Genomic DNA, 25,701 nt, shown 5'->3' on the forward strand with positions numbered 1-25,701 from the left:
GAAAGAAAAAGAGGAACGAAATCGCAAGAGAAATCAATTTGTACAACGTCAAATAAAATCCAGAAAAACAAACATCTCACCTATGTACACTGAGTGACAGAGAGCAAACAAAGACTGGATGGGTAGGTCATAAATAATAATAATAATAACAAAATGCAGGCTAGATTGTCTCAGTACCTTCTCACTATGGCTATGCTCCTCGTTTAGGGTAGTGCTACTGCACGTATCAACTCCCGAGTCTTTAACCTGCGGTTCACACCATGCCAAGTCCTCTTCAAATGAGTGTCCCCCAAAGCGCACCATTTTCTTTTGCCTCTCAGATAAGGTGTGTGTCGGCTCGGACATAAATGTCTGCTCAATAGTTTTTCTTTTTCCCCTTTGACTGTCCCCTACAGGTGTGGGATAAAACAGAAAGAAAAAACAGAAAAACAACATGCAAAGGTGTAAATAAAACGAAGGAAACATGAAATGACAAAAGACTCTGGGAGAAAGGGGGGATGGGGGAGGGGGGGGGAGGAGAGAGACAGAGAGAGGGAGAGAGAGATGGGGTTAAAGGGGCGGGAGGGAGGGAGGGAGGGAGGGGTCAAGGCAGGACTCCACATGTCTCACCAAAGACATTGGGGAGGCCTCGCTGCTATGCCAAGACGCATGGTCCCACCAATGGCCATCCAAATCTCCTGTAAGGTGGGGGGGTGGGGTGGGGGGTGGGGGGGGGGGGGGGTCGCACATACACAAGAGAGGACAGCGAGAGGGACCAGTGAGGACACCACGGACAACAATAGACAGTAACAGCCAGACAGACACACACATAATACACTAAAACAAGACATTCAAACATTCATCTTTGCACACACACACACACACACACACACTCTCTCACATACTGCTCAAACTCAAGTCGTCCTGTGCCTAAGATCCCTGTGGAGAGAGAGATGCAGCTCAGGTCACAATACACAAAGGAACAATTATGATTTGACCACCGCCACACTGTGCGGTAAGGGACGGACACAAGCCCGCAATCAGACACACAATTCTCAGTTGGGACATTCATGACCATCTGTTCCTCCTTTTTTTTCCTCGTCTTTCCGACAGAACGTCGATTAAATCCCACATGTTCAGCCTTGTAAAGATCCAAACTCAACACAGACAGGACCAGAGGTCACATTCTCCGGATATAGTTCCCCTTATAGGTTGTTCAATTTAGAAGGAATGTTGTGACATCATGTTGCTGATTTATTATCCTATAGGGAATATGACTTTAGAAGGAAAGGAACTGCTCTTCCAGGACATCAATATAATCCATTAATTAATCTTCCTATAAGTCTCGCTGGTCATAACAAAGAGAATGTGAAAGAAAATACCACCTTGGCTAACTTGACATAAAAGATCAAAGTACTTTTATGGAATAAAATAAAATAATAATGCAGGTTTGTACTATTCAAACACAATCAGAGGAGGCTAATGTTTCAACTGTTACTCGCTCCTCTGCGACGTCTTTAGCTTTTAATGTCATCTTCTTTCCCAGAGAACAATCTTTAGAAGCGCTTTGCTAAGTTCAAATCAGCAGACAACACGCATTTTGTTCAAACAAAGCCAGCATGTGTCTATCCTTCTTTCTTACAGTGGCTGCATCTGTAGGGGGGGGGGGGGGGAAGCAGGGCAGATCTCTAATGTGTTTAACTGAGGATCCAGATTGCAGTGCCGCACAGCCTTAACTGACCTCAATCCAAAGTGCACCGGGGAGAGCTTTTAAAGATGAGGCTTTGACTGCAGCTCCTGTGGTAGCACCAGTGGACACGCAGCCCTGATGAGACACAGGCTGGGCAAGTGGCTATAATGGTTCTATAGGACGGAGGTTCCTGGGACATTTCTTTGAACTTTTTCTTACTTTTCTCATCAATCCAGCAGAAGGGTTTAGAGAGGAACTGATGGTGGTTGGACCCTTAAGAGGGGCGATCAAGACCTATAACTCCATCTCTTGCTGCAGACGTTAAAAACATACCAAGAGACGCAGATGTCTTATGAGACAAACATCCACTCTCTCTGGGAGCATTGCTTCTGGTGGGAAGCTACGAATGCAAGAACCCACCTGTTTTCAAGATGCGGGATGCACCGAGCAGAGAGATGGAGTGTGCTTTCAATTTGATAAAGAGGCTTTACAAATATAAGCTAATTAGAAAGAGTGAAACGCGGTGAATCTAACGTCAGGGCTGTCGGAGTCCCGATGGAGAGCAGCGTGGAGGTTAAGAGGACTGAGTGTTGAGGCTGTGTGAGGACAGGGAGATACTGTTTGACTGAGACCTCAGCGACAAGCACATCTCTGCATTAAACGTCATGTGACGGAGGCGGAACGGACATTTAAATGTCGTTTGCTTACTCTGGCGAGACATTTTAACAATCCCAAGTGAAATTGCTCCCATGTAAAGGTCAGTTTAAGTTTAAACAATAACAAAATCTTAGAGAGCCGACCCTGGTCTTTCCACTTATACATGGATAGACTCGCGTGAACGTATGCACTGTATGTGTAGGTAGCTGTGTAGGGAACCTCAGCGCCAGGGGCAAAGGAAGGTCATCTGAAAACACCACAACCCCTGGGCCATATACATCACGTTTCACACACTTCACTTCCCCTGCAAAGAGCAGCAGAACCTAATGGATCTTTACAGGACAGGCATCCTTCAAGCATTATCTGGCTGAGGAGTCAAGTCTCGGGGAAATCAGGGGACTCTGATGGAAAGGCATAAAAATAGCCTGCATATGCTTCTGGTAGTGGGGGGGGGGGGGGGGGGGGGGGTGTGTGAGAAATGTAGAGGAAAAGATGCTGCGTGGAAAGAAGAGTGCTGTGTGTAGATAGTGCCACTGTGAATACATATAGCCACATCACTTAAACACAGCTGATGCAGAAATGCACACAGATCATGTTTTAAGGGATCATTTAGGTTTATTACAACTTGAGTTTAAGTTCCACAGCTCTGTCCCTTGTTACTTACTGTATCATGACATTGTTCACCCGAGTAATTGCTGACACAAGTTCCTGTTGACAAATTCATTGGATCATGTCTCGTGTCCAGTCTGATTCCCTTTTTTCCCATATCTCAGCGATTCATCTGGTAAGGGCAATGTGGTTAACAGTAAAGGGGAAACAATCTGTGAAACAAAGCCATATTTTGTGTCAATATTTGAGTCGGTATATTTTTCGTTTAAAATTATTCTATAAAATTGGGACCGAGATTTTCATAATATTTTTCCAATATAATGTAAGAAGCGGTGCATTTTCATTTTTTACAAAATGTTGCACTTCTTTGGGGTGATGCTGAAATGATCCTCCTCCAGCTTTGCTATATTTACTATGTTTATTTTACATATTTTTATATTATTTTATAATTAATCTAATCTATATCCACACCAGCCAGAGTAAAACAGCCTCCGATGACATTTCCACACTTGCGATTTTCTTCATATTCAGAGTGGTGACTAAGTTGCAAGGTCAGTCTGAGCCAAACTACCAAGCTGTCCCCCCCCCCCCCCCCCCCCCCCCCCCCCTTTCTCTCTTCTATCACCGCCATCCATCCATCAGTCAAGGGGAGTGCTAAAACAGCTAACTGTACACAGTTATGCGCTGTGATAAAACATTATGGATGTCCCCGGACAGGCTTTGCCCTCTGCGGCCCTCTAACCAACAGCTGACAACAGTGATTACCCTCTTAGCCTCCCAGCTGCTAGTCTGTCGGCGGCACACACACCAGAGCCCAGTTCAGCGTGGTGGACACTCTCCATGGAACGAGTCACTTGCCTAATGTGGCCATGATAGTGCAAACAGCTTAAGGCCTGCTTCTATGATCAGGGAGGAAGAAACATGTCATGTAAACATGAGATGTTTGCATTTTTGGGACTTTTTTTTGGAGCAATAGACACATTTAGATGCTTTCGCAGCTTATCTCAAGGTTGCATCAGTCACAGTTTCCCCTCCACCTGTGCCTGTTCTTCCTCCCATCACACTCCTCCCACAGCCCACCCTCCACATCTGTCAAAAATTATTTTGAGTGGGCGCCAACACGGAGCTGCGTCCAGCCTCTCTTTCGCCCAAGCTTTATTAACAGTGGCACACCACAATTGGGCACTGATCCCCGGCGAGGCACTGTGTGTGTGTGTGTGTGTTTTTTTTTTTTTTTTTCAGGGAGCAGGAAACTCATCACGGCCGTAAATTGTGAGCATCAGCAGTCTGAGCCCGGCCCTGCCGTTTTCGCCCCCCCCGACTCCGAGGCCCCCTGCAAAGTGCTGATTCAGGACGGAGGCAGAGAGCAGGCAGTGGTGGAGTTCACCACCAGCAGGCTTTCCATCACTTTGACAGCTCAATAAAAACCAGTGTAAACTATTAATTGGATCATTAATTATTGATGCTGTTTTTACTACAATTCAAGGGGCGAGAGCAGGAAAGAGGCAGGGGTGAAACTGTGTGTATGTTTAAACATAGTCGCCACGCTGGGAAGGTGATACGGTGTCACGTTAAGCCTCTGGTGGAGGCAGATCTCACAACAAGAGCTTTTATTCTTAGACAAAGGGCCCATACCTAACTTCTACCGTGAAGCACAAAACACGGCGATGCTACTACGAACCAAACCGACTTATTGAGGTGCAAAAACTGATCCCGGAAGAGCATTGATGAGGATGTAACTTAGGCTGTCACTACGCACCGTCCACCTCTCTGCCGTAGTTAGCCAGCCAGCGTCTCCTTTTCTGTCTGTTCGGCACTATTATGAGACGGCGTGTCAGGGGGAATCGATAAAGAGGAAAACACAGGGAGAGGAACACCGCGATAAATCAGTCTCCAGCGCTCGCAGGCACGAGCCAGGCCCATTACAGCCGGCACACCCTCTCCCCTCCAGTCTCCTCCCCCACCTCCCCTTGGTCTCCCTTCCTTCTCATCCCATCAGGCCCTCCTCCTTCCTCTGGCCTGCGCCTGCTGTCACACACCCATCTTCTGGCCGAGTCAGTTGTGGCCTCACATGCAATTATAATTGGTGTTCTTTGCTCTGCTGCTCTGGCTGTTTTTTGGGGGGCTTTTCTTGACTATTTCAAGTCCATTTTTATTTATATAGCCCAGTATCACAGATTTGCCTCAAGGGGCTTTACAATCTGCACAGCATAACACACCATCCGCCCTTTGACCCTCGCTTCGGATGAGGGTTAGCGCTCTCTACGCTGGCTAATTAAAGAGTGCTTGGTTTGTATGTGATAGTACATGCAGGGAGATTTCTTGATTTTGTCAGCTTTTTAGAATGAACAGTGGGCGTAAATCACAATTGGCGTAAAAATAAAATTAAAAAAAAACACCTGGCGCTAAATTTGTTCCATTTTTAAACTCTATGAACTGCCAAAACTGACTGATCTTTGTTGATGGCCGGTACGATGTCACATGTCCAAATCTGAGGCCTGGAGTTTGGATCCCCTCTCGGCTGTCCGTTATATAATTAAGTCTACTTGACAGAGTGCAAACAGGAACACTAATAAACGGTTCTACTGAACCGTTTATTAGTCTCCCTGCATGCGCCATATCACAGGAGCCTTAATTGTGTCATAAATGAATGAAAGTGCCAATTATAAGAAAATAAAGACCAAAGATAGCTGCCTGTAATCAGCTGTCCCTGTGTGTGCTGCAGCTAGTGTGGTTTGCTCAACTTATTCGGGTCAACAGTTCAGCTCTGTCCTTTGTTTCCCCCTCTCTCTCCTACGCAGGCTGACCTGTGGAGGAGGCAGACAGAAGCAGACAGGAACAACAGAAACTCTGACCCTCAAAACAGCCCGCTTCTTCTGCCTATTTCTGTACCGCGGCTACCTGGAAACCTGGAAACTCCCACATCAATAATGTAGCGCTATCGCTGGGCCACTTCCTTTGGTGAGGAGAACAGTTACATAACGGAGCAGACCGACTGAATTCCTCCCCTCTCGTCCAGATTAAACATTTCGGAGCATATGGCAGGCGCTCTGGGTCTGCTGCTACCGACACGAGCAAAACTGTGCTACTGTAGTTTTCCTCCTTTCAATCTTTTGTTCCACCCATTTGTCATCTGCGCCTCCTCCTTTCTTCGGTGTTCGCTGCTTTTACCATTTCTAAAGCAAAGGCCTCCGTAATTACAGGTTTGACAACAAAATCAATTTGCAATTACGACAACTGTCAAGCGGGGGGGAGCGGTCATGACGCTAACAGCCTAAACGATTGCTTTTGATGTAGATTCTATGCAAAGTGGCATTTAATTCAGTCACTCTGACTGTTTGCTTGCCAGTGCGCGTTTGTACAATTCGACAAGTGCGCTTGTTTTTCTTTCCAAGCAGGTAGGACATTTGCCATGAGCGGTCTGATGTTCTTGTTGTAGGCAGACAGCAGGACAGGCCAGGCGGAGCCAATAGCTAGCATCAAACGTGTCAATTAAGAACACTGTTGTTAACTGCGCTTAGAGTTAAGTCACATTATAATTGTAATGTTTAAACTTTGGGGAGTGAAATTAAATTGGTAGAAAAACCCTAAAACTACTGTTCTGTTCTTTTTAAAAAAATCTTTTACCACCAACCACCATCAGCTTTTGCTCCCTTCCCAGCTGGACTGAACCGTAGTCCTACTTCCACTTTGTGACGGGGCCACTGTACCAGGAATGACATCATCAGCGTGCTGGCAAAACAGTGTTGGAGATCCAGGTTTTACAGAGGAGGTGCAGCATACTGCAGGAACACACATAATCACCCTCTGCTCTTCTATTACCTTTACTCCAATAACATCATAATAATATTCATGTGTATGCAGCAGTGATGATGTAAAGCTACTCGATAAAACACACTGCAATTAACCCAGCTCACCCTGCTTCACTAGACACCCACACCCCGGGCCCTCTGTCTGTCAGTTACGCAACACTGTCCGATAGAAAGGACCGGTCGTGTGACACAGCTGTGGTAGGACCTGGCCAAATGTGCCACAAGATGCCTGAAAAAACAGTAGCTTTACATTTGTTTCAAAATCACAGCCATACACATAAAGCACCCATCCACACTGAAGCTGATCCCGGCTGGCTCCTCCTCACAGGCACCGGAGCTGTTAGAGTAGAATGTTCATAGATAACACACGTAAAACGCAACACTGCTTTTGCATAGACGTAAGGCTCAGTGTTTTCGAGAAGCAGAGATTATTTAAACCATGTGTCATCACACACATGAAGCTGCTGTGTCTTCTGAAGAAATAATGAACTGTTCACCGCAGTTTAGTCCTAGATATGAAAGTAGAAACTGATGAAAATATAAAACGAGCGACTGATTGTGCACCAGAGTCACTCTGAGGGAAAAAAAACACATTTGCGGATCTACAAAGTGTAAAAATACTGTTTTCATCTAGTTTTACTTGTTTTAACGGATCTTCAGCTGAAAAAAATGCAATCTTATCAAAAATAATGAGCCTTACACATACAAATACACATGTAGACATACAAACACACAAAGCACGTGTAGAGACTGTAGACTGGGGAATCTGAAGGTTATATCTGAGTCAACAGCTGCAAGAATCAATATCAACATGAGACAGCAACAACAATTAAAACATAATGAACTGAAATATTACTTTCTAAACAACATTATGTCAGTATGATACTAGAAAAAGGTTTTATAATTGGATGAAAAAGCATGAGAAAAATGACATAAGGCTATCTCTAAACAGAGAAAGAAGCAGTGCTGTATGTGGCCCCTACCTTTCTCACTGACTGACTCACTCTCTATCTCCACGTCCTCACAGCTGGTGTACTCTGGTGTGGTGGCCAGCTCCTCCTCCGAGCTGCTCAGCGACACCTGCCGCATCTTTCCTCCCTTTTTGGTTTTGTGGGGCTTGGGGGGTGGCGGGCGCACCGACTCCGACTGGTCCGAGCTGAGAGAGTCATTCCTCAACATGCTCTCCATCTTCTCCCTCTTGGTCTTGCGGACGGCCGAACTGGGGTCTAAGTGGTGTTGCTGCCTCCTCATGGGGTCACCCAGGTCGCCTCTCCGCAGGTCCCCGGATCGGTCACCCAGCACGGGGCTCCGGTGCGGCGTCGGGGGGCTGTGGTTGGAGGTCCTGTGGCCTCCCAGGCCGGGACCCATGGGCCCTGGTGAGGAGCGGTCGACGGAGTAGGAGCGCTGTCCCACCATAGGCGGCCGGCGCTCGGTGAGATGCTGTCGGGACAGCCGGATGGGGCCTGGGTCATCCTGCTCCGTGTAGGCCAGTGAGACGTCGCTATGGCGGCGCTCGTGCCTCATGCGGCCCACCTCGGCGTGCATCCTCATCTGCTCCTCGTAGGGCTGCGGCTTCACAGGGTAGCGTGCCAGGTTGGGGTCGCTGCGATAGCGCGTCTGGAACTCCTCCTGGCGCTGCCGCTGCAGGTCGTACTCGCTGGGTGGTCCATCTAGCTCCTGGTCCAGCGGGTAGTCCTGGGAGTGCCAGCGCCCGGGGCCCCGCCGGTCCCGGTAGCCCATCCGCGCCGCATCCGCGTCTGGGTACATGTGTGGGCCCCGCGGAGCCCGCCGATGGTCCCCATCCCCATAGTCAGACGGTGATCTGGGCATGCCGCCGTCCGTCGGGGCATACTGTGAGTGGTCGCCCCCCTCCCTTTGGTCGTATTTTTGGTTTGGATCCCTGGATGCAGATGGACTTCGTTTCCTGTAGATCACAGACAGGGGGACAAAAGAGTGGAATTTAGTGGTTGGTCCACTTTGAACTGGATTTTCTCTGATTCTCTGAATACACTGTACATATAATGATTTTTTTGTTTGTTGAAAGAATCACTTTTGCGTGTGCATGTTGATGCTTAGTTAATTTCCAAAGACTGTACAGTGTGTCTGCCTGTGGAAATGTGAGGTATCAGTCAAACATTAGCCTCGCGGTGCTTCATCTCTGTCTATAGCTTCACATTACTTTGCCCTGCACTTTGTCGGCCTCAGTCCCAGTCAAAACCTGATGAAAGCCTGCTCTGTATCTGTCTCTGTCACACTCACTCACACACACACACACACACACACACACGTGCACACAGAGAGAGAGAAATGGGACTAAGCAGCAGGGTGCAGCACCACTCCCTCTTCTCATTGCAACAGACTCTACATGCTCTATAACATGGCTGACTAATGCTCTCCTGTAACTTTGCATGCAATCGTCACGTGACCTTTAGATTTCACAGGACATATGCGCGAGGAGTATGAATACAGGCAGATAAACAGGTCTTTGCATTAGAAACAAACACACACTCATGCAGTGAAAATCCTGTTTGATTATCTAATTTGATTTAGAAGGTTGCAGTCTCCACACAGACAACGTGGTATCCAATACTTGACTCCTTTAGTGCCATAGGCCATCTTTCATTTCCATGTTGATAGCATCTGATTACTTTGTGGATACAGGTGCTTAAATCATCATCATTTGCAATGCTTATAAACAACAGGATGACACAAGATTAACAACACGGCCTGCCTGGATATGACCTGTTTGTATTTCCAAATTAATAGTGGGAGTATGTGTGTGTGTGTGTGTGTGTGTGTGTGCAAAGGCAGAGCGATGAGGAGCCAGACAGTGTGCTGAAAGTAGTGCATTGATAAATGATTCAGAGTTTCACAGATTGTGTCTGTGTACACAGTACAATGGACATGAAGGGATGTAGAGAGCCAATAACAACGTGTCCGACTTCTGCCTGAATTTATGAACCTCAGAGGAAGGTGTGCATTTATTCATCTCGCCACCTTTTGCTCCTCCTGGTGAAAACATCTAATGTCACACGGAACTTAAAAAAAACATTAATATCCACTCAGTGAGGGTGTGGACTAAAGCCATAACATCATGAAACGCACACTTCAAACCTTCTGTTTCAAGAGGAAATCTTGAAACGAGCAGTTTATGTTGGACATTACATGACTTTAACTTCAGTCAGGAGTGCCATATTACAAAAATAAAATGAGCTATCAATCATTTGTATCATTGTCCGGCTGTCACAGAGGAGGGCTAACTGTGCATTAATGCATTCATTCTTTTGTTGAGAATCAATTATTCATAAGCCACTTTTCCTCCAAAATAATAATGACATTTTGGTAAGGAAAGGAAAGAGCTCTGTGAAGCATTCCTTTAATTTTGTACGCGACAACTCTCCATACATTTCAAAGGGCTTCATAAATCACTGCTGACAGCCTCGCTCAGTGGCCAAGGTAAGGGCTCCTCCGTGTGATCGGCTACTTCACTGAACCACAGAGGAGGTTTGGTCCCCGCCTGCTGTCTCACAGACCATCCGGGTTAGGCTGAGTATAATAAATGTACAGTATATGCACAGTGTACTTATACTTGTATGTATAAATATTTATACTTGTCATATAGTACAATATACAAGGGTGTGACTTTGGTTAGAGATATGTGGTTCTCTCACAGGGCCGCGACGCTGATGCATTGCTGTAGATTAAACTAGCCAGCAATATATTAAGGAGTTAAAATTAGCACAACCGTAAACATCTACAGCAGTAAAATGCAACATGTACATTAAAGTAGCAGTAATATTAAGCCAGAAACATCATCTATAAAAGTAAAACTGTGAAAGGGAACATTTTACTGCACAATGAACTTCAAATACATTCTACTGATAGTACTTGGACACAGTAACTTGATGTTTTGTCGAAGTATTTGTAAAGTATTTTCCCCTTCTGGTATTCGTACTTTAACTGCAGTAAAGGATCTGATTTCTTCCTCTTACAAAAGTAATATGTAATTCAATGCATTCTTTTATTTAGTTCAAACAAATGCCTCATGATAATTAGACCTTGGTTCTCTGTCCATGGTGCTGAAATACGCACCAGACGATACGATGCAGCGGGGCTGTGCAGCTTCTTTTTTTGTGTGTGTGTGTGTGTGTTTAAAGCCAGTATTTCTGCACAATTGCATATAAAATACAGGCTACACTAACATTACTACTAATTTACTTTTTGTAGAATGAGATGCCAGCGGTGGCTGCGTCGTGAAGGATGGGTGGACCGACCTTGTTCCAGTTCCAGCACGCTTAGCCTACTAAAATATCACCGGTTCGAGCGAGCGGGTGACAAAGCTGTGTTATGAGTAAGTTATTAATAACTCCCAGAAACATTAGTCCACCTTCTCTTCCTCAACCTCTCTCTGTCACTATCTCTCTCAATCTCACACACACACACACACACACACACACACACAGCGAGCACACCTATAGAACTGCGTAGGCCGACTATACTGTCTGTGTTCGCTACTCACAGCATTTGTTTTCCGGAGTATATCAGAGAAAAATCAGCAGCTCAATTAAATTCTCATCCAGAATGTGACGGTTGGCCTAACAGTAGCGTCGGCTATTAAACAGGGTGGGAAAGAAGAAGAAAAAAGATTTTAAAACAGAGGGGAATGGGAAAGATATTTTTTGTGTTCACTGGGTTCGATTTCTATGTTGAGCTATAGGCTCGGGCGATATCTGTGCTTTTCATGGTGGGGCGGACTGGCAGTTGAATAACATCACGTGTGAACTGCTTTGGTCCTTTGAAGAGGACTAAACCCGAAACACTCAGTCGCCATCTTTCTGAGCTCAGCTGCCCTGTTACACCAGAGGGACCGACCTGGTGGCGCTCGCTGCGGCCTACAATACATAACATTACAATACATAACATTACAATACATAACATTAATACTGCATCAAAGAATGTGCAGCGTCTTTATTCATGACGGCTTTGAGAATCATACGGTTGGGATTTCTAAAAACCAACAATACTGCCCAAGCCAATGTCAAACACCGAATAATAATCTCACTAAAGTGAAGTGCCAGCTTTAAGGAGAGACAGGATGATGTATGAGCGCAGTGTATAGCTCATGAACTACTGTACAGTTAAAATATGGCAGAAGTTAAGCGTACAGAATGGGCGTTCAAGCATCACTACATTAAAGCAAGATTTATTTAATAGCAGACATGACATAATAACACAACTTGGTCCAATAACAGAAAAATCCCCAAATACCAGACAGCAATAATCACTGATTCAACGTTTTCTTAAAAAGGTGGACTAATCCATATCTTTATTTAAACCACTGCCGGTGTTAACCTGTTTATGCTGAATTTGTCGGCAACATTAGGCAACAACTGATGACTGCTGCTGGGACTTAACTTTGGATTTCACTTCCTCCCCTTCAGTGGTCAAAAGCTTTTCATGCAGCTTTGATAACTGCCTGCATTTCAAACCAAAACAATACTGATTCACTTAATGGCCGATTACAACAAGTGTTTAGATTTTCCATTCCATGTTCCTGGTATGGTTGTGATTATCCCAAAAAAAACTAAATAACACAGGAAGTGCATCCCTCTAAATATCTGAAAGCATAGACACCACATCTGAACAATCAAAGAAAATGCCACCATCACCTACTTTACTTCATCAACAACAAACCCAAGATAAAAGATGAACGCCATCAGCCACAAACTGGTTTCGTGATGAGTGATTTCTTGCAAATGGACCACAACAAAAAAACATCTTAGCGCCAAAGATGCAGCGGAAACGCTCGCGCACAACAAAAACAAGACTAATGGCTAATGCCCACTTTAATGAACACATACTTATTTACAACAAAGACAGGAAAAAGGGCCATTTGGAGTCTTTGTGATGCAGCAAGCTCACACAAGTGACCTCTCCCCTCTGCTTTTACATCAAAACAAAAGCCTCCCATCACCTCAGCATGCGGACACAGCCTCGCTGATGATTCAGACGCAGCTGGAGAGAAAAACAAACACACATGACGGTCGCTGCATTATTCATGACCTGCTCCTGGACACGAACTGAGCGGCGCTTCATTCACAAATCCAAAGTGAAGCAGCAGCAGAAATGTAAATGCAGGATTGGGGGACAGACGCCGGGACTTGGATGGGAGATAGTGTGTGTGTGTGTGTGTGTCTGTGTGTGTGTGTGTGTGTGTGTGTGTGTGTGTGATGAGCATGAGAAACATCTTTTTCTTGATGATGATGATGATGAAGGTGTGTGTTGCATACGCGCATGTGTCCACTTGTGCATGCCTCTGCATTTGTAGTTTGCCTAAGAAAAGCCTCTCTTTGACTCTCAGCATGTCCTCTGGGCTTCATGCTAACGTCTCCTCTGGGATGCTGTCTTGAAATCCTACATCCTGAACACACACACACACACAACCACGTGCATAGAACACGCACGTAGCGGCTGCAACAAACATTAACAAACTGCCCCTTTGACGAGCTCTAACCCGTCTTGACGCAAGTATCACATTTCCCTGCTCCCGTTTAGCCTCGTGTGTCCTTCCTGTCCAAACAGAGCAATGTCTGTGGCAGCATATAGCAAGGGGAGCTAGCAACCCACACTCCGCTCCATCGGCATCTTGCATCGTGATGCTATAGCGCTGTCGGGCCCTAAACCAGCCTCCAGTAAGCACAACGGAGCGGTGGCGCAGCACTACATTTTCTACTGTGCATTGTTCCCCCATTGCTCCAGCTGCCACTGCTACTGTAATAGCCTCTCTGCAGATACCTCTGAGCTCTGCCATAACACACTCTGCTGATCTTAGATTTGCATCCCATCCTCAGTGACACAGACAGAGATAGAGAGAGGGGGGGGGGGGGGGAGACAAACTGTGAAAAGGGAAAGGGAGGGGGGTCGTCGACAACGCATGTGAATTAGAAGAAGCGTGAAAAAGTAAAAAGCAAAAAGCGGGGAAGATGCCAGTTAACTGTGACCTAATAGCTCAAAGTGCAGCTGGTGTGCATGGTGCATTCAGCCAAGCTTGTGAAGGCTCGAGCGTGAAGTGGCAGGATGGGACACCGTGGGATCGTGATGCTGCACAGAAGGGCTGCTGCTGCTGCTGCTGCTGCTGCAACGTCTGAACCGCACGGTGACGTGCTCCCTCCATCACGTTCCCTAATACGGCAAGATGTGCGCGTGTGATCGTCACCACGGACGTGGCACTGAGCCGCAGCGCGTTGTGCAAAGGGAAATCGACCAGCAGTGAATCACCCTCACAGGCCCACAATAGGGAGGCATGTTCGCTGCCTGCGCGGTGCGGTGCGGTGCGGGAGTACAGGCGAATGCTGCTGCTGCTGCTGCGCCGTTCTGCGCACGTTCCTGCTGAGGGAATAACAGCAGCCCTCGTTACTGCTGTTGTCCTGTCCCGAGCTAACTATAGAAACCCCCTGCTGTCTGCGGATGAAGCACGAGGCCCCGTTCAGTTGGCGACAAGGACGGTGATGCGATTCAACTCGGGGAGGGTGACACTGGCCTCACTGCATTACTGGGGGACTTATATATCTAACATGGAGCGAGAAAGCGAGCCATGCACCTATCACTGTACATTTTTGAGATCATTGTGAGAAAAAGCACCATGGCTCGACACCAAAAGCAAAAGGGAAGCGTCTCTGTGGTGCGGCCGGGTAAACCGTAATACTCTCTGTGAATCGGAGAAGACGTCTCCATGACGCCGTGTAAACATGCTTTCTGTTTTTGCTTTCAGCGCAGGCCAGCGTGCTTCTAAATTATTACTATAATCATCTTTTTAAAGTACACTCTCCTTATCAAAAGCAGCGTAATGTATCAAATCCATGGCTCACAAAAATCATGGGATTACACTATGGCCCCGAAAGATTAAAAAGTGCGACCCTAAAAGATTAGAGATGACCCGACATGCTCGCCACGATAAAAACCTCTACATGCTGTTATTTTTCCTCTTGTGACGCGATATGTAAAATTAAAAAAAAAGGCAGTCGGTGGAATTTTACAATAAACTGCGTGGTGTAAGGAGAAGTGGGTCTGTGAGCGGTGAGGTTGCCCCGCTCTGCCTCATCAGATTCCTGCTCTGACCTAGTGACGGGGTCCGATCGGAAACATCCGCAGCCAGTTCCCCGGCTGCAAATAGACGCGTGTGTGTGTGTGTGTGCTGCACCACCTCAGCTAAGATGAAAGGCCCGAGATCAAGCAGGAAGCCCCTGTGGTCGCAAATCATTAACATTTGATGTGGAGTTTACGATAAAAAGGAGGGAGGTTATCGCACATATACGTTTGCACAGAAGGTCTGCAACGGCACAGGCTAGTGATCACGTTAGTGTGTAGTGTGATACACTTAAGCCTTGAAACTAAAAGGCCCCGAGCAAGCATCTCTTTAACTCAAACACAGTCCGTGATCTCTATGCCATCCTGCTGATGCAAAACATTGGACTGAGATCATGATTATTTTTTGCATTTTTCATCCAGCTTTGGTTAAATACTAAAGAAGAAGAGGCTTTCTTTCCTCACAGCTTCTGTGGTGACGAAGATTGGAGTTTTTATATGCAACTAATTAAAAAAGAGATAAGAGTGCGGGAGCAAATGTAGCCTTTTCTTGAAGAATTCCAGAGCTGGTGAATTAGAATTTCATCCTCACACCAGTTTGCCGTGAAGATGTGTTGATGCTCCATATAAAACCAAAGAAATACTAGAAGCACAAAGACCAATAACTGAAAGATGAACCCCTACACAGATGTTGCCGGGTTCATGCTCTGTAGGCACCGTGACACACACACTGACAAAATAAATATATCTATATATAAATAAAATGCCATAATAAAGCTGCTGCTTTCTAGACGTTACAGCAAAATGCACAACCTGCTGTACATGCAACGCTAAAAATAAATATTCATATGTCCATACCAGCTTTAACTGTCTCTACGTTGTGAGATATAATCAGCCCTACTGAGAGTAAACCTTGAATCCTCAGTTCAAACCTCTGGCTGGCTGCTCCACGCAAACACTTGGCCTTCTGTGCAACAAAGCCTTCACAAAAGCAGTCCGGTCCGCTCCTCACAGCCTATACGACCACAGCTTTGTTGTTTTCCCAATCCTCGCTCCTAGAGCACGGAAACAATGTCCTCGTTGTGTTTCTAGGAGGCTATGTGTGATCTGCAGACGGCAGCAGTAAAGGTAGTCTTGCGGCAGCGCTCCTCGGACTGAGCGTGTGACACCAGCTCTGGCTGCTCCTCCTCCATCGCCGAAGAAGAAACATGTTAAATAAGAAAAAGCCAAAAGCAATCAAGGTGAAAATGCAACGCTGCCCCTGTGGGGATTGTGCCACCTTTACTTTGCGGATAATGGAGAGAAGTCAAATGAGGACAAATGAGTGGCGGCGTGTTGCAGAGCTCTCCTCTTAGAGGGAATCTGGCCCGCTAATGACAACAATACATCCTGGAATGGTCTCTATTGAAATGAGATAACTAGAAAGAAGGCAAGAGCGGAAGGAAAACAAGCTGAATGCGCGCCTCTCAACCCGCGAGCAATCAGAGAAGAAGAGACGAGGGGGAAAAAACGCCCCTAATGGTCCATTTACGGATGCAGCGTCACACTCCCCTCCCAAGACTGACTCAGCCGGCCGCTGTGTATGTGGGACGCCCCTCGGAGTAGAAGAAACACATCCAATTCCCCCCCGTTACCTGGTACAATCAAAGCCGGTTTAAAATCCCGCAGCAACCCGGCAGTTTAGCTGCAGCTCCTAAAATCCAAATGATATGGTAGTATCAGCATGAGCTGCTTTGTTTCTGCTGCGCCGCAGCGCCCTGCCACTCTCTGATGGAAGTGGATAGATGGTACAGTTTATGACCCGCGCTGCAAAGGCTTCTGGGTTGCCTGAAAGCAAGCTGACTTTCGGGTTTAACACCAGCGTCATGTGATCGCTCCGATTGGCTGGCGGTCGAGCAGCACCGGTCCTCTGTTTAAGAAAGGATTACACTGCTTGGTTGATTACTAGCTGACATCTATAACCAATCGCAGACAGAGCAGGAGGGCTCACCTAATCGCATTCAGCCGGAGGTCTTATGATCCTTAAACTGAACAAATTACATGGTTTATGTATTTTATTTTATTTTTATCCACAGGGTGGATTTTCAGGGCTTCAAATCAAATACAGGGGAAGGAGAGAGGGAGCGATAGAGGAATACAGGGAGGAATGGAGAGATAGAGAGATTTCTCTTCCCGCATCATTTCTGTGCATTACAAAACGGATCAAAGACCTTTTTTTTTTCCTGGTTCTGCAGCACGATGACGTGGCTGTTTTTCAGTGACCTGGTTTGATAAGTGACTGTGACTGGCTGTGTCTGAGTGTTGTTAAAAGTCTTTCCTCCTGCCTCTGTCTCTTCATCCCTCAGCCTCAACACATTTCACATCTGTCACAGTGTTTCTCCTATCGCTTCCACCTCCTTTGTCAACGTCCACCCCCCCCACACACACACACACACACACACTACCCCCTCCCTCGTCTCGACCCTCCCATGGGACGGGCTCTGACTGAACATGCACCACTGGAGTAGGTTCTGTTTGTGATTGCCGCGGCGTCGGCTGACTGACAGGTGCGTGGGATCGGGGAGGGCAGGTGGGCGATGGGGTTGTCGACACAGCGTTTCCCAGGACGGAGGGTGGGAGGAGGGGAGGAGGGGAAATGGTGAAGGGCCTCTGGGTGTGTTTAATCACCAGAGTCAAGAATGGGGCCAGGCTGCAGGGCTCCATGTAGCTTTGAGAGCAGTGAGCATCTGAACCGAGAGGACTATTTCTGAGCATTAGTGCTGACATGGCGACCCAGAGAAGTTTGTCACAATGCTTTGTGTACGGCTGCATTTTTAGTTTTAATTACAACTGCATTTCCCATAAACGCCACATACTGCAACAGAAGATTTTGGAAAAGAATACAGAACCAAACCAGTAAAGCTCACAAATCAGCTGAAATCCATGCGTTTCAGTCAAAGTCAGACAGCTCTTGTTCTTGTGTTGGAATAAAACCTCCCATGGTGCTGCTAAGTGGCTCCCGCTTCTCTCCTCAAGTACGCCACGTCCTGCGAAGATTTTGCTCTGTGTTTTCACTCCTGCACATCAGACTACTTAAGAGCTCACACTCGATGCTTGACACTGTTCAGGTACATCTGCTCCTACCGCTTCAAGGAGCGCGCCAGTGATGTAGACGGATCAAGGTCGTGAGAGAAAAAGATGGATCGGTAACTTGCAGGAGAGCAGGTGCTTGAGGACTGGATCAAGAACTGCTATACACAAGGCGGGGAAGTCGTATATGACATTGTATAATCTGGCAGTTTGTTAGTATTGAGATCCTACAGGAATCACTGAACACTTTGTGCATCTTGGATCTGATCTGATCGCTGTCCGATTACAGACAGAATCAAAGGATCGGCCTAAAACAAGAGAGTTGTTTGAGATTCACTCAAGTCGGATGTTGAAAAGGCATAAAAGCATCCGTGTCTCCAAGATGCATACGTAAGCACTTAATTCTTCCTCTAGCATTCTTGGCAGTCACCGAACACTACCTTCACCCTGTGGACTGGAGTAGGGCTGACTTGATTTACATATAGCCCGGGAAAAAACTAGGTGGATCGCAATCAGATTTTTGATCCGGCAAACGGTGAGGCTTAGGTGTAAAGGAAAGTGTATGAAAATCTGGATTTGATCCGGACACTCGATAAGACAAGTGTAAATGGGGCCACCTTAAAGCCAATGCACGCTGCCTGATGCGGCACAGTTTCACTCACAGTAAGAGGCGAACAGCCTCTCCCTCCCTTCGTCACCCTGCTCTGTGGAAAGTTCGAAGCAGACACAAAGTTGTGCAGCCCCACCACTATCCGCTCAGCTGACAGTGTCTGCAGATCTGTGAGGCTATTCGCTAATTGGCTCCATGAGCACAGGTTCCACTTCTCCTGTCTGAGAGGAGGCCAACTGGTTCCTTCTGTGTTCATGTTTATACTCTGTGTGGATAATATGTCTTCTGCACTGCACCGCCTGTTGGGTCTCCTGTTTTGTTTTTTGTTTTTTTTTAAGAAGAGGCACCGCTAGCACTCTATGTAGGCCAAGCCCCACCACAATATGCCATCAAGATCAGGACCGTTACGCTGCTGCTTGCTTCTCCCCTCCCTACAGAGAAAGGTTAGAGGAGCAGAGCATGTGTGCATTTTTTTTTTTTATCATATTGCTGCATTAAAAAAATCACACATCACAGCTGGAAATTCATAACGCAAACACCTCTGTGGAGCAGACACACAACCAAACAGTACATTTGCCCCCAATGAACTGTCTGTAATCATGCTTATTGACTTCTGCTTGAGTTGAACAGAGCTGCTATAACACAGAGAACTGTTGCAGTGCGGGGTAAAGGGTGTCCTCTGGAGAGCCTGTAAGTAATCAACACACCAACACTGGGGGGTAATTAACTGGGGTTTTTTTGTGGGGGGGGGGGGGTTTACCACACAGTGGAACCTACGAGGAGATACACGTGATTGGCGCTCATCTGTGACCAGACCTAGCTGCTTCATCGCTTCATGAAAGACATCGTCATCAAAGTCTTCTGAAGACACCACATAGCACCACGTGGGAAACAAGAACTGGCTTTGGACTTGCTCACTTCTATTGGGTCTGGAGGCCTTTTCTACGGACGTCACAGCAGGGAGACAACTTTTTTTTTACGGATCTGTAAAAGATAAAGTTAATGACTGAATTCCATTGAGCTGGCGAGGGCCCGATATTTTCATATTTTCTATAAAACAACAAAAATGTTTGATTTAAGCCTTTTATGCTTATGATCATACCAGCGTGATCATTCGAGCAAACTAATCTGAATCTATTTAGTTTGACTTATCATTCACACAAATGAAATTACATTTTTCACAGAAATATAGTTTGCGGACGGTCATTTTTAAAAACAAATATTCATTGTATTTAACATTTATTCAATTTGTAATTGACTTAATTTAGTTTATTTATTATTGACAGACTGTCTGACTGACTTATTGAATAAACATTAAATTGCCTATGGCATTCACCGGGCGATCCCACTTATTTTAAATTCAGGTTTTACATGCTCTTACCGTAAAGCCTAGCGCACACAGCAAACACAACGTGGGGGCTAGCTTGACCGTTTTTTTTTTCAAAGTGGAGGCTGCCATCTTCCATTGTTGTTTCCGACCTCAACTGGTATAAACTTCCCTGCTTCCATCAAGATACAAACATACACGCCCTGTATGCACATCCATGTTCATACACTACGCACAGAGAAGCAAAACCCCAAAGTAAGTCTCATGTTAGCGGATTAAAACAATGACGCAGCAAGATGTTCGCGATGTATTGTCATTTACTCCGTCCCACAAAGCACAAGCTGCAGCACATCGAGTGTAATCGACACAGATCACCCACCTGTGAATTGTATTCAAAGAGAAACCTTATGGGTGTGGTCCAAAATGATGTCACATGACATAAGGGTGTCACGGTGTACTGACACACCCTGGAGAACACTGCTGGATCACTGCAGCTATTTAAACCGCTGAAGGTCATGATCATGATCATGATAAATGTTATTTTCATGCTACTCCAAAGTGCATCACCTTGCTGTACAATCACACAAGTAATGGGGAAACAAATAGCAGTAACTATTCACAGTTTCACACGAGCATCCTCGACGCGCAAACACAATACGGAGACTTTTCAGCTTAACACGAGGGTGAACTCGTGGAGACCCTCCCTTCCTGCCTGCATGCTGCGCTGTGGCATGTTGGCTGCTCAGTGCTCAGCAGGCCTTGTGCGTTTTCACAAAGCGCTCTGTGGAGAGAACATACTGAGATTTGTCGAGCCGTTCGTAACCCGGCAAATTCTATTGTAACCAAACGCTGGGCTGTATTTCTGCACTGGAAGAAAAAATAAAATGTCTGAAGAATCTCTTTCTCTCTCTGACACGCAAGTAATTGAACACACGCGTACGCTCGCTCGCTCACTCGCTCGCTCTCTCTCCAGCCATGAATTTCTTCTTGGTTCTGCTAAGTATACATTTTTCATTCCAGTGAGCAAGCTGCATTTGAAATCAAAGGTGGTGACGCTGCGCGGCTGTCTGGCTCCACGGAAAGCGAGGGAGTAATGAAAAAAGCTGAGGGGTGAGTCAGAGGATGCTTTAATAATCCTTGCAGCTCAAAATAACATCTCAGGAGCTGGACGGACTGACGACCCTCCTGGCAGAAACCAGCAGCGGCCCAGGCTGGTCTGGACTGGTCACTTGTCGGTCGCTACATCCCACCCCCCCCGACATACACTTTCCTCTCCCTCTCTCTCTGTTTTTCTCCCATCTCCTCTGAGTCTATTATTTTCAACAGATAAGACTGCAGCAGCACGGCACGACGCGCCAGACAGCCAGGTCCTCCCTGTACCAACGATACAACGAGGCTGAGCAGGGCGACGGGGTGTGTGTGTGTGTGTGTGTGTGGGGGGGGGGCGGTCCGTCAGTCAGTGGGAAGGAGCACTATGACGTCCCTTCACAGGTGAGAAATGTGTCTTTGGTTATTGTCCAATCATTGCTGACAAATGGTGATGGGGTCCAGGCTAAATAGCTCCCTGTGCTGGGTTCAAGGTTGGGCCTCCGTCGTCCCGTATACGTAAAACGCTTTTCCCTGCCTGGGCACACGGTGTTCTGCCCTGTGCGGACGAACGGAGCGAGAAAACAAACCCGTCATCTAGTGGTACCAATGCCTATCTAATATTTCTCCACTTCACATTCTTACATTCCACCAAATCCTGCTCCTGCTGACAGCATTTATCTTTTAATATAAATAAAATGAAGTTGTCAGCCCTTTAATGTAGCCGTGAGTCATCAAGAGCAGACCATAGTGTTACTTGAATAACAAGGGTTTATCCTCTCCTCGGTGGCTTATTATAGGACATCTCAGACTCAGATAGCTCGATATTGTCACACATGGTTAGAATGTTAGCGCCGACATCATGTGTGCATGCTAATATTAGCATCAATCTCAATGCATGGCTGGGGTGGACAATCATTCACAGGTATTCCGTCACAAATGGAAAGTCACTGCATCACATACTCCTTAATCTTTCATTTCAATTAGGGCTAACAATGTTACTGTGAATTAAGGCGAGGTGATATGGCTTATAAATAATACCTCGATATTTTTAGGCTAGGCCGCGACATATTATATACATCTCAATATCTTCATATTTTCTCAAAGATATATTTTTATTATATTTTATTTAATATTAATTAATTTAGTCTAATCTTAATCTATCTATTGTTTATGGACTGACTAACTTGTTGAATTCATTAGAACATTTATTTATTTTGTATTTTATTTATTTATTATTGACAGACTGAATTTTATTGAATAAATGTGAAATTCCGTATTTACCCGAAGATCACTTTTATTTTGAAGTCAGTTCTTACTTGCTCTTGAACATGCCTCGAACATACAGCAAAACAACGAGGGGAAGAGTCTGACCGTCGTTTTTAAAGTGGAGGTCGCTATCTTCTATCAACACGTATAAACTCCAGGCTCCTTCCCTGTTCCCTGCCACTTGGCCACTTGGTTCCAAAGCATCACTGCTTTACAGAGTAGAAGTGTCCGTCTCAGAAGAAAAGAGACTGAAGTCCATTTATGCTCAAATCATTTCTGGGCACACTATAAACCCAGAGTGGGTTATAGAGTTAAAATCTGGACGATACTAAAATACTAATCTGGTTATGCTGCACACCTGAATGTACTGAAAATCCAATATAACTGGGTTCGACATTGAGCTTGATGTGGTTCAGTTTACTAATGCTACATGATGAACAGTGAAACTGTGACGAGCTCAAGTATTTCATGGGAAGTGTTCATACTCTGTGGCGGAGAAAACACTGAATTTGAAGAACTTCAATTATACGATGAAGAAAAACACACGGAAGAAACGAGGGAGCCCACTTGACTGCAGCAATTCTATTTAAATGTGCCTTTGTTCCACAGCAGTACACACTGCATATTGCCTCTGGCAATCCAGCACACTTCACGTTTATTACCGCAGCGGCTATTTTTAGCACATCATTTATAAATTAACACTAATAATACAACCGATCATGGTAGTAAAAGCTGTGTGTGCGGTGCGGGGCACTTCACACCTTTTCAAACCGGTTTCAGGACTACAAAGTCAGCTTTCTGCAAAAATGAGAGGAAGTAGAAATGTCAGCATTTTGAATACAGATCTAATGTATCATATACATCCTTCTTATTGCCTTTTTTTGGCGACAAACTGCTTGGATGCTGCTTGTCACGAACCTAAAATGAAAGCGAGATTGCCAGGGAACGGAGATATTAGCATTCTCCAATTACATCCACAGGGGAAGGGAAGCCACTGCAGCCAACTTACCCCAATGCATCTCTGTGGCTGGGCCCTGGGCATAATCAAATCAAGATGTATGTCTACTTACACACTGAGTGCCCAGCTTAACGAACTCTGATAGGCACCGACTGCAACGTGACTGACGGCATCGTGCAGAACACTTCACATCCTCGAGCCAACATTGACAATCTCCATCAGGTTTTTATCTTCATCAGGCACCAGTGGAAGTCCCACTGTATGCAAAGGGGAATTTGCTGAACAATCGCTCCTCCATGGTCTCGTTTGGAAAGATTCAAATCTGGCTCTTTCTTTAATTGAGCAACAGACAAGACAGTAATTCAAGACAACAGCAGAGAAAATGTACAAAATGTTTGTTTTAGAGAGTAAATTGAGCCGCGCAGGTTTCGTCCTACAATGTGCTAAATTAGGCGTGCAACATTTGAGAAAGTGCAGAACAGCAGAATAATAGGAGCCGTGTGCAATGGGTTCCACTGGAGCGACCACGGTAGATGATCTGGTTTTCTTGATCCTGTTCTGGGACTAGTTAGCGAAGCATGTTGATAGATTTCCCCCGTCAGTTACTTTCTGAAAATGCTATTCATTTCAGTGCTCTCTTTTTTTCAAATGACTGCTGTTCACCCCATCTTCTCCATTCCAGTTCCGTAGCCTTTCCCCCGCCAGTCTCTCTTAAGTTGAATTCAAACAGATCGGCTGCTAGAAGGCTTGCCTGGAGGCAGACAGGAAGCTGTGCATAATGGGAAGACGGTGCGTCCCGAGCTCTTCTCTGAAACACTTTCCCTGTCTGAGAGATGTCACTACTTACTCACACACACACACACACTCACACACACACACACATTGAGATCAAAGAGACAGTGTGCAGCTAAGTAGAAGGGTTGAAGAGTTTGGGAAAAGCCAACAAGGAAATAGATATGGGAGATAGCTGTCTGAAAAAATTAAATGTGACTCCAATTACTCTCTACAACTTTTAGCACATAATGAGATGTCGCCAAAGACCTTTAATGATCATTTTAATACTTACATCGTTAGAGCTACGCTGTTGCTTTATCCCCCAAAAATACTGGTTTGGAAAAGAAACAGTCATACTAATGATGCAGGATAAATGCAGATGATAGGAGTTCAACAACTGCCAGGTGGGAGAAGAATGCGTGGAAGCAATGGCACGGCACTTGGAGTTTTTAAACCACATTTTTTTTAAATGCGAGCTTGCGACCAAGTTGCATCTTTCCTCTTTGTCTGATGAAAAAGCCACTCGCTGTGTTCCCTGTGTGCTCAGCAGAAAGACCTTTTCTACAGCGCTCAATGGCATTGACGAGCCAACGTCGCAATCGATGAACCCGCGGTCAGACCTTTGCAGAGCGAGCCCCAGACCAAAGGGCTGTGTGGGTTAATTGTAATTGCATAGGACAGCGTCTGTAACACAGCGCCCTGAGCCAGGGAGCTCAACAGGCCTGGAGGGGCTCTGGTCTGAGAACACATTCAATCTACGACGGTGGTTATCTTCAACCAGGGTTACATTCAGACACCTTTTTTTTGTGCTTAGATTCCTAGATCTGCATACATCACAGGACGTAGCACTCTACTCGCCTGTTTTATGTACAGATGGTGCGTTTAAAATGTGTGTCGTACGGATGACGACAGTAACTGGGTCCTCGATGTGCCGCTGCACCACAATAGAAAAAACAGCCTTCAAACCTTATAGATGTAGAAATGAGAGCAGAAGCTCTACGGTTCTGTGAGCGGGAGAACTGTGAATGGTCTTCTGACAGGATCAAGAGAGACATATGAATAAATGGAAGGGATGCCGGCGAGTGAAAAAAAGAAAAAAAAGGAAAATCTTCAAAGTCAGCTTCTTTCCTCTCCCTAGCCACCCCTGGAGATCAGATCAACTACTATCCTAAAACCTAATGAACTAGTAAACACTGGGAATTAAATGAATATTACATGGGGTTTCATTAACGCCAGCCAGCAGACTCCAGAAATAATGAAGGCGCGAAGCGGAAGCGGGAGGAGACGGTTTCTTCTTCTCCCGTGTTTACTCAGCATCTGCCTGCCAAAGGAGGAGGCTTTTTGATCAGTCCTCGGCTGGGTTCTCCTCTCCGCTGCGTGGCAGGAGAAGCCCAGGGAGGCCGCCGAGCACCGCCAGGGCCGCTATATTTGCAACACAAACGAACTGAGCTAATTGTACACATGCGGGGAGGCGAGGGGGGCGGGGGGGGGGTTGACACGTGCACGGTGCAGTGTTTGCAAAATATGGAAAATAATTAATCTGGTTGAGCTCGTGAAATACAATCAGTGTTGCGAAAGCGGATTTGAGCGCGGGGCTGGGGATGAGACGGATGATGATCGCAACGGGCTGGATGGACGCAGATGTTTAGATTAAGCTTCTTCATTATTGCTTTATCACACAGCTTCTTCAAGTGTATTTTTGGTAATTGAATAAATTGGAGCATGAAATAGATTTGGATTTGGGGCACGGCAACAGGATTACGTGCAGAAGCGGGC

At 45.9% G+C, this 25,701-nt stretch overlaps 1 protein-coding gene across 3 annotated transcripts in view; it reads right to left on the reverse strand.

The window, feature by feature from the left end:
* rims2a (regulating synaptic membrane exocytosis 2a) overlaps positions 1 to 25,701 on the reverse strand; it is a gene marked incomplete at both ends in the record, with an annotated part of 124,855 nt that overhangs the window by 59,123 nt on the left and 40,031 nt on the right. For all 3 annotated transcript variants that reach the window (XM_079164693.1, XM_079164694.1, XM_079164692.1), the window contains 2 exons: positions 178 to 389; positions 7,731 to 8,671. In XM_079164693.1, coding sequence (XP_079020819.1) covers positions 178 to 389; positions 7,731 to 8,671 — 1,153 coding nt within the window. The remainder of the gene's footprint in view (positions 1 to 177; positions 390 to 7,730; positions 8,672 to 25,701) is intronic.

The sequence above is a fragment of the Pholis gunnellus genome, assembly GCF_910591455.1.
Source record: "Pholis gunnellus genome assembly, chromosome: 8".
Taxonomy (NCBI): domain Eukaryota; kingdom Metazoa; phylum Chordata; class Actinopteri; order Perciformes; family Pholidae; genus Pholis; species Pholis gunnellus.